Genomic DNA, 8,947 nt, shown 5'->3' on the forward strand with positions numbered 1-8,947 from the left:
AAAAAAAAAAAACACAAAAAAACTACATTCTCCAACTTTTGGACTATCTTTCAGAATTCTTTTTTCCAAAGTGCTTGGAAATTATCCCTGAGCCAGGGAGGATCCATATAAAGAAATCAAGATGGCAGACAGAGATAAGTCAGAGGCAGCAGGTCCATGGAGTGCTGCTGTATCTGCACCCACGTGGTGGGTGTCTGAGGTCTGGCATCATGGAGGAAGAGTCAGTCAATGTGGGGAACAGGAGAGGTGAAAAGCTCATTCCCCTTAAATTTAGATGAACCCCTGTAGGGAACAACTCTACATAATTATGGAGAAAAATCATTTAATTAGGCCTAGTTCTCCTGCCTACAGGTCAGCTATGGCATTTCTAGACATGGCTCCATTTTGGCACCTGGTCACAGCTAGGAATTCAATGGTCCAGTGATGCTATGATGCTCCCGAACAAGATTGCACCTGCTCATGCACCCTATAAATTTTGAATTATCTTCTTTGTCTGCCCTTGAGGCAGGTGGTGGAACCACTAAGCTAAATCCCTGGCCTTTGTCTGCCCTTGAAATATCACAGGGGTTAAACTCCTGTATTCTAACCAAAATTCTTTATTTTTTTCTACTCCTTCACAATGGTTCCAAATTCTCACATCAGTCCAGATAGAAACATATCTGGTGAAGATATTTCTTCTAAATGAACCCATTAGCTGGAATCAAGCTGAAGTGTCATTAGGGAAAGTTTCAGAAAGGAATACCTCAAACAATGCCAAGATGGAGCAGTTTGGATTACAAAGAAAGCAGCACTAGATGCTAGGGTAATCGGTCTAAATTATATAAAGAAGGAGCTGCAGCATTCTTACAGTGTACAGCAAGACATCCATCCACCTAGAATATTAGCAGGACAAGTTATGGAGTTTTGCATAGGGCTTAAAGAATTTGGTTGAGGGCAGAAGCTAGTTTCTACATGTTTAGGATTAGCTTCTCTGTTTTCAAGCAACAATTTAAACAAGTTTATCAGCTCTGGGGAATGTTCAAGGCACCAACTAAGTTCAAATGTGCAGGAGGGTGGCTGGGGATTTGGCTCAGTGGTTCCGCCACCTGCCTCGCAAGCTCAAGGTCCCAAGTTCAATCCCCAGTGCCAAAAAAACACAAGTGTACAGGGGAAAACATGCAGCTGGCTGGGTCACAGAGCAGTCAGGGTACTCTGAGTTTCTCAGTCAGGACACAAAGAAAGCAGTGGAATGGGGAACCCTACAGAACAGATGACTAGGAAAGAAGCATAGAGCTCACCCAACTGATTACATAATCCTCCTGTCCAACTACCCCTCTTAGCCCTGGCTGAACATGAAACTAAGAACACTTCTCCTAATTCGAAACTAAGAAAATTGACCCTAAGAGAAGATGACTGACTTTTTTCATGGACTTAGAACCACTGGGAAGCTGATGTTCACCTTTTCTTTGAAGAGCATCTCTGAGCTATCTGGAGTCCAGCAACCAAGGTAACAGTAGCCAATTCGTCTTTATCACCACCACCTTTGTCATTAGAATTGGCACTTACTGAGTGTGTACTATAGTCTCAGCCACTCATTTACCTTATTAAATCCCCTCAATAATTCCCATTGGGATGACTTCATCGTCCTCTTTTTAGAGGTATTGAAACTGAGATGCAGAGGGGTCTGTAACTTGCCCATTTCCACATAGCTAGTAGGTGATGGTGGCAAGATGCAATTGCAAATAAATCTGAGTTCAAATGTCCATGCTTTGGGCCACTCTGCTATCCCCTGCACCACTTCACAAGTTCAGCCTGTGTGTCAACAAGGCTACTTCTTATATTAAGCAGCATGCACTTTGGGTGGTAGCCAGGGAAACTGTCATATCCAACTCTCTGTTACCACTCTGGGTTCTTGAACTCCCCAGGGAAAGCATGTATTTCTGCTGCAGCAGCTTTGGATCCTACATTTCCAAGCCTTCTCTAATCACTGGCTGTTCCATGTGGATGATCATTTTTTCCATGCAATACTTTCCCTTCTTCACAATGCCAAACTCCTTCCTAACCTGTTTTCTCACTCCCCTTTTTAAGAACGCCTTCTCAGATAAACAAAAGCTGTGACCCCCGGACCCTACCACCCCTGAGAAAGAGCTTGAACCCTGGTTCCATCCTGGCTAAATGATGCCCAGTCAGACTCCCCATCTGCTCAGGTTCATGTGTCCCAACTCCCCCACATGCCATGTTACTCTAGCATCTTTATTCACCGCCACAAAATACCCATTCAAAGGAAGTGCCATAAACAAAAGAGATTGAGACTGGCTGATAATTTCAAATGCAGTTTATTGCAGCAAAACAAGAAAATGGGGAGTTGAATGCCTCTCCATGAAAGACAAACAACTTGCATACACCTTATGTACAAAACCAAAACAGCACATAGCTTGCTGCAAGAGACAAGATACTGAAGAGACTGCCAGAGAATTGCTCTAAGCATGACAGAGAAGCCCTGCGTCTAATGGTCCTCCTCTGGCTGGAAGAAGGAGGCTTTTTGAAATGTCACTTGTATCATGGTAATGGCTGAACTGTTTCTCAGACAAAGCACAAAGCAGGGTCTTAGCCAGAGACTGAGATTGCCACTGGCCTGAAAACTTTTGAGAGCAGGGCAGAAAAGAAAGAGCAGGGGTAATTGGCTGAACTGGAATGTCTAACCATAGCTCTTTTCTCTAATAAGGCTGGAGCAATCGACCTTGATCTTGCCAAGCCTATTTGATGGTGATGGAAACAGGAGAGCTAATGGGATAGAGAGCACATTTATCTGGAATAAGTGGTGGAAACAAATTTTATGCTCGAACTGCCACTGGGGGTCTTATGGCCCCCGGAGCCGGATCCCCGGCCTCCAGAGGAGACAAAGCCCCCTCCAGAGTTCCCCCGGCTGCCAGAGCTGCCACCACCCCCTCCAGAGCCACCTCTGTGGCCCCCACTGCTGCCTCCGGAGCCGTAGCTACCGCCGCCACCTCCAGAACCATAGCTGGCACCCCCGGAACTGTAGCTACCGCCTCCGCCGCCGCCGCCACCTCCAGAGCCGTAACTGCCGCCTCCAGAGCTGTACCCTCCGCCACCTCGGATACTGCCTCCACTGATGCTAGTGTGGCTGGTGCTCACAGCTGCAAAGAGAGACTCGGTCATCTTCAATCCCACCCTTTCCAACCCATCAGGATCCGGCCATACCCCTGAGAAATCGGCCTGTACTTACACATGCTCACGTTGGCGGAACACTCTCCAGACATCCTGTAGGATTAAAAACAAATCCCTCAGAACACACCTGCTTCACACCCCTTCCCCACACCCTCTCAGCTGCCTCCGAGACTCTGCCAAACTGAGGAGCCCCCAGGGCACTCCATCTGAAACCTACTTCAGGCCCTCTGTCCTCCCAAACCTCTGTCATCTTTCTCAGCATGAGTACAAACTTGGAGACATGGCTACATAAATTAGACAAGAGCTGGGTGAAGGGAGGGCAGAGGTAAGGGGAAAAAATGAGAATCAAGACTTGTCATGTAGAGGTACAAGATCCCAACAATGAATGTAACTGTACTGTATCCCTAAAATGTACCAATAAACTCAATTAAAGCTGAAAAAAAAATTAGACAAGAGCTAACAGAGGCTACCTCTAAAGGCGTGAACTTTATGTCAGATGACATGTGAGCCAAGCCAAGTGAAAGAGGCATGGCTGCATCTCAAACAGAAATGCAACAGTGGGAGGAAGGAAAGGGCAGGGCAGAAGAGAGAGGAGCAGCAGCCTGACGGTTGTGTCTTCAGTAACAGTCCACTCGCAAGGAAAGAAGCCCTAAAACAGCAATCTAGCTGCCTTCCTCACCGGCTTTCCTCTCCTTCTAGGAGAGTCCTGTAGGTGGCGATCTCCACATCCAAGGCCAGTTTGACATTCATGAGCTCCTGGTAGTCACGCAGCAGCCTAGCCAGGTCCTCCTTGGCCTGCTGCAGGGCGTCCTCCAGCTCATTCAGCTTGTTCTGGGCATCTTTGAGTGCATTCTCACCACGCTGCTCGGCATCAGCAATGGACTGATGCAACTGGGAGATCTGAGAAAAGAAAAAAACGTGTATCATTCCTGTCTAGATTACCTAACCCCCACCTTGACCATCCCATTGCAAATCGCATCTCCCCCCTGGTGGAGCCAATAGACTGAGTCCTGTAGAACCACTGGCACTTACATCACCACTGGGTAGCACATCGCCTTGCTGACTTCCTTCCACCACCTTAGAGGTGATGCAGCAACCTCTCCTGTCTCTGAATCGAGGTTCCTCTGCCCCTTCCCTCCTTGCTACCTTTCCTCCTCCTTAACTCTGAAGTGTTACTTTGATCATGGACTAGATCATTCATCATGATCATTGCATCTTTCTCTACTATGTCATTTTCACAGATTTTTCTTAAGAAAATCCCACATAATAGATAAATTCTGGAAACCAAAAGAATTGAGGGTAATATGTCCCTTTGGTATGAACTGTAAGACTTAAAACTAGAAAACCCTCCCCATTGTCCAATGGTTACCCCTATTCCATGCAGCTGAGCTCTACACAGGGGAAGAAAGTACCTGCTTCTTGACACTGTCAATTTCAGATCTCAGTCTCTGGATCACTCGATTCAGCTCAGAAATCTCCATCTTTGAGGTTTTCACACTGTCTCCATGTTTGCCAGCAGTGACCTGAAGCTCTTCATACTAAAGATAGTAAGTCATATGAATTAGATGGGGGCAGACCCTCCAGGCTCAGGCACCAAATATAAGAGATAGCACAGAACAGCAAGGAGAGACATTCTAGAGTATCAGGCATTCACCTTGGTCTGGTACAGGGCCTCAGCCTCAGCTTTGCTCCTCTGGGCAATGTCCTCATACTGGGCCTTGACTTCAGCAATGATGCTGTCCAGGTCCAGGCTGCGGTTGTTGTCCATGGACAGGATGACACTTGTTTCACTGATGTGAGTCTGCATCTGAGATAATTCCTGTAGGACATAATAGGTCAGTGATTCATGGTGCTGAAACAAAAAACTATGTGAACAGAGAGGTGGGAAATATATTTCTATTCCTCTGCAAAGCAGTAGGTTTAGGCTCAGAGACTCCATTTAGGTGGCTTTGGTTGAAATTAGAGTACTCACTGCTTCATAGAGTGCTGTCAAGAAATCAATTTCCTGCCTCAAGTTGTCAACTTTGGCTTGAAGATCCACCTTGTTCATATAAGCAGAATCTACATCCTAGAGGAACAAAGGATAACATGAAGGCTATTCTTTCCAAGATGGATCCCTCTCTTTAGCTATGACAGTGTTTTCTAAGTAGAAGTGGAGTTTGAGCTCTACTACCCTCCTTTTTGCTCCAGATACACCACAATTCCTGAATTGCCCTCCCTTTTGGAATCACAATCCAGGGAGCTTTCCTCTCTCACTGAGAACTTGCCTCCCTGCTTCCTACAGGAAATGCTGAGAAATTCAGAGAAGCTGAGTTGCTAGATTAGGTCCATGACAATGTGAACAAAGAGCTCTACTCCAGATATTCAGCAGTCCCACTACCTGGTTCTCCACATCATGGGTCCTTTCTGCTTATAATTGGAGACCCTCTCCTAGTACTTAGTTCCAAGCTAAATTCCAACCCACAGAATTTGCTTACCTTCTTGATCGTCACAAATTCATTTTCTGCATTTGTACGCTTGTTGATCTCATCCTCATACCTGCAGGAAAACAGAAATGATTACAGGAGTGATTAGGGGAGGGAAAGTCTGAAGCCCAGGATTCTAAACTAAAAGGAGCACTGCCTGTCATTGCCTTTCTGTTACAAGATACAATATATTAAAGGTGTAGGGAAAGGGGAAAGGTAATAAGGGAAAAGAAAAAAATAGGAGAAAATGAAAAAATGAAAATAAAGTGTTTGTAAATGGGGAGGGGAGGAGGGAGTGAAGGGAGGGCAGGGACAAGGGGAAAAAATGAGAACCAGACCTGTCGTGTAAAAGTACAAGATCCCAATAATGAATGTAACTGTACTGTATACCTAAAATGTACCGATAAACTCAATTTTTTAAAAAATATACAATATATTGACCACCTGTTTCTTCTGAGTGATTAAAAAAATCCCTAAGCTATCTCCACCTACTGAAAAGATGAAGACTTCTGAAAATGTCAAAGTCATTTGCTTCAAACCTAAGGATGACCTAGCTACATACTACTACTACACATTCTTAGTTTATCCCTCTCTGAAAACTTTTTACAGCAAGAGTCAAGAGCTGCCCAGGCAGGCTTTCTCACTTGTTCCGATAATCCTCCACCATGTCCTGCATGGTCTTCAGTTCCGAGTCCATCCGAGATTGGTCGCTCCTCAGCCGATCCACTTGCTTCCTGAGGTCGCTAATATAAGCCTCAAAATAGGGCTCTAAACTGAAGCTCCTTGTGGAGGTATCCACCTGCTGCAGCAGCTCCCATTTTGTCTGCAGCACCTGGTTCTGCTGCTCCAGGAATCGCACCTAAAAACACAAGATCCATCACCCTGGGGCAGAAATGGGTTCCTGTAGCCACCAAGCAAGACCAGTGTCTCATTTGAAAAGGAACTTCAATTTCTATTTACTACTCATGCCAAACAGAAGAATAGCAAGAAGGTCGAGTGGCATCTTCTTCAAAACAAAACCCAACTCATTCTTAATTCAGTGAAGCATTAAATGGAAGTAGCTACACAATCCCAGTAACTGAGCGTATGTGCCATTATGTTTTGAAAAAATGCATGCTATTTAAGAGATTTAGCTTCCAATCTTTGTAGGTGGCTATCCTATTAAAATTACTTTTCATTGACTGGGTATATATACAGTTAAAAATTACTTTGGGAAAATCCCAGATTGAACTTGAAATGTATCGTGGATAACTTTGGATTGATATTATTCATCATTAAGCAGAAAAGTGAAAATTGGTTTGAATGTTCTTCCAGAACTGATGCTTGGAATTATTAGTATTAAAACATCTGCACCCGGACCTGGTACCGATATATAATTCTCAGAGGGCAGAGCTCCCCTCTGATTCACTCTATTGTTTTTGCTAACCAGCACAAGCCACTCTCTTCATATTCAGTTCCCTTTTTATGGCTCAGTTCTCATTTGCACACTCATTTGAAATTTCTGTTAGTTTCATTTCCATTTTCTTCATTCAGCTCAAGAGTGTCAACTCAGCTCAATAGTTAAATAAGGAACATTCATGAGGTAAACATCAAACTGGCCTGTGCTTAAATCAATCACAAATCCTGTTGTCCAAGGGAGTTTAAATATTAGCATCATTTCCAAGCATACTTCCAATATACCTCCTAGAAGCCCATTCCACAAAATATCTTTATCATTGTCCAAGCATAGAAATGTACAGTTAAGCCCCCACATGGTTCGGCTGCTTGAATCTCAGAAGAAACAGGAACAGAATACTGAGCAAATAAACTCACCTTGTCGATGAAGGAGGCAAACTGATTGTTGAGTGTTTTGATTTGCTCCCTTTCTTGAGACTTTATTTTTTGGATCTCAGGGTCAATCTCCACATTGAGGGGTTGCAGAAGGCTCTGGTTGATGGTGACTTCCTGTATGCCACCAGGGGGGCAGACAGGCCCAAAGCCACCCCCATATCCACCACCCCCAAAACCACCTCCACTGCCAAAATTACCTCCACCTAAACCACCACCGCCAAAGACACCACCGCCAAAGACACCACCACCAAAGACACCACCACCATAGCCAAAACCACTACGACTACCTCCACCAGCCACATTAATGGAGATGCTCTTGCTGCCACCAAGGTTAATAAGACTCCTGCTTCCAAAACCGCCACCACCTCCTCCGCTCCCACAGAATCCTCCTGAAAATCTCCCACCACCTCCTCCACTGCGGCGCACAGAGCTAGTGGATCTACGCTGGAAGCTGACCAGCCCCGCAGAGCCAGAGCTGAAGCCCTTTCCACCACTCCGGCACAAAGACCTGGAACTATACTGCCTACTCATGTTGGCTTAGAGAGCAATAGAAGTAAAGAAGAGACAAAGGAGCCAAGCACTCCTCTGTCCTGAGCCCTAAGACTTCCCCTTATATAAGGAAGAGATTGGGCTTGGTCCTCCAGAGTCAGCGGAGATGCAGTGCCTCTGAAGGGTTTGGTTGCCTGCAGCCATACAAGATTTTTTACGAGCCTCAACAGCATGATAAACACTACACACCTAGCTCCTAGGATGGGCTCTCAAAATTGCTGTCCCGGCAAGATTGGCTAGTGTGGTAATCATTTTATCAAACGAGATCTCCATTCAAGCATTTGTGACTTTGGAAAATACGACCCCACATCTGCTACCTGTTGCCTCTTAGAAAGATTTCATAATTGTTGTCATAAGGATATGTGAGTTTCTATTCCTGCCTTTGTCCATATAAGATACTAATCTTGCCAGCAACAGCAGGTGTAGTGCTCCATGTTTGCATCTCTGAAGGAGCTCTCTGACCCAGCTCTGAGACCTGGCCCCCCAGCCCCACATATCACCAAGTTATAGCTCGTGACAAAGACTAGGGCTTTAATGACTTAAAAAATTAAATATTTTTAATGCCAGCTTTTATAAATGTACTGCTTTGACTGATTGAAGGAAAAAGAGCTGTCATCAAACAAAATGGATGAGTAGATGATCTGGAAGGACTAGGATGGAAAGACATGTTCTCTTCTAAGTTTTCCTGTTGTTCCTTTTCTCCAAAGATAGGACAGGGCAGGAATTAGACTAGACACCAACAACAGAAATCAGGTGCCAGTGAGTGGGATGCAAGTGCCAGGGGAAAAGCATGTGGAGCGATGAGATGAGTAGATATGTGATACATTTGGTAAAGCAAAGGAGTTGCCAGTTGTCCAAGCCTCACACTGGACAATAAAAATGAGGGTAGATTTAAGAGGAGGACAATACTGGAAATTTGAAAAACTGATCTGATC

The 8,947-nt window shown here is 44.9% G+C and overlaps 1 protein-coding gene across 1 annotated transcript; it reads right to left on the reverse strand.

Annotated features, from left to right (window-relative positions):
* Nucleotides 1-2,784: 2,784 nt before the first annotated feature.
* Krt1 (keratin 1) lies at nucleotides 2,785-7,994 on the reverse strand. The gene is made up of 9 exons (XM_010609264.1): nucleotides 7,446-7,994; nucleotides 6,278-6,492; nucleotides 5,646-5,706; nucleotides 5,141-5,236; nucleotides 4,823-4,987; nucleotides 4,581-4,706; nucleotides 3,848-4,068; nucleotides 3,227-3,261; nucleotides 2,785-3,137 (listed from the first exon to the last, which is right to left on the reverse strand). Exons 1-9 carry the CDS (start codon nucleotides 7,992-7,994, stop codon nucleotides 2,785-2,787), a joined length of 1,821 nt encoding a protein of 606 aa, XP_010607566.1.
* Between the last annotated feature and the right edge of the window lie 953 nt (nucleotides 7,995-8,947).

This window comes from Fukomys damarensis, unplaced genomic scaffold, assembly GCF_012274545.1.
Source record: "Fukomys damarensis isolate Sample0158 unplaced genomic scaffold, DMR_v1.0_HiC HiC_scaffold_15, whole genome shotgun sequence".
In the NCBI taxonomy this organism is placed as follows: domain Eukaryota; kingdom Metazoa; phylum Chordata; class Mammalia; order Rodentia; family Bathyergidae; genus Fukomys; species Fukomys damarensis.

Bases quoted from the DNA above. Each gene is read 5' to 3' on its own strand.
- Krt1 (XM_010609264.1), bottom strand. From the start codon at position 7,994: ATGAGTAGGCAGTATAGTTCCAGGTCTTTGTGCCGGAGTGGTGGAAAG. The intron at 4,988-5,140 runs GTGAGTACTCTA...TATGTCCTACAG, and splicing joins TGACAGCACTCTATGAAGCA to GAATTATCTCAGATGCAGAC. The intron at 3,262-3,847 runs GTGAGGAAGGCA...TTAATCCTACAG, and splicing joins CTAGAAGGAGAGGAAAGCCG to GATGTCTGGAGAGTGTTCCG.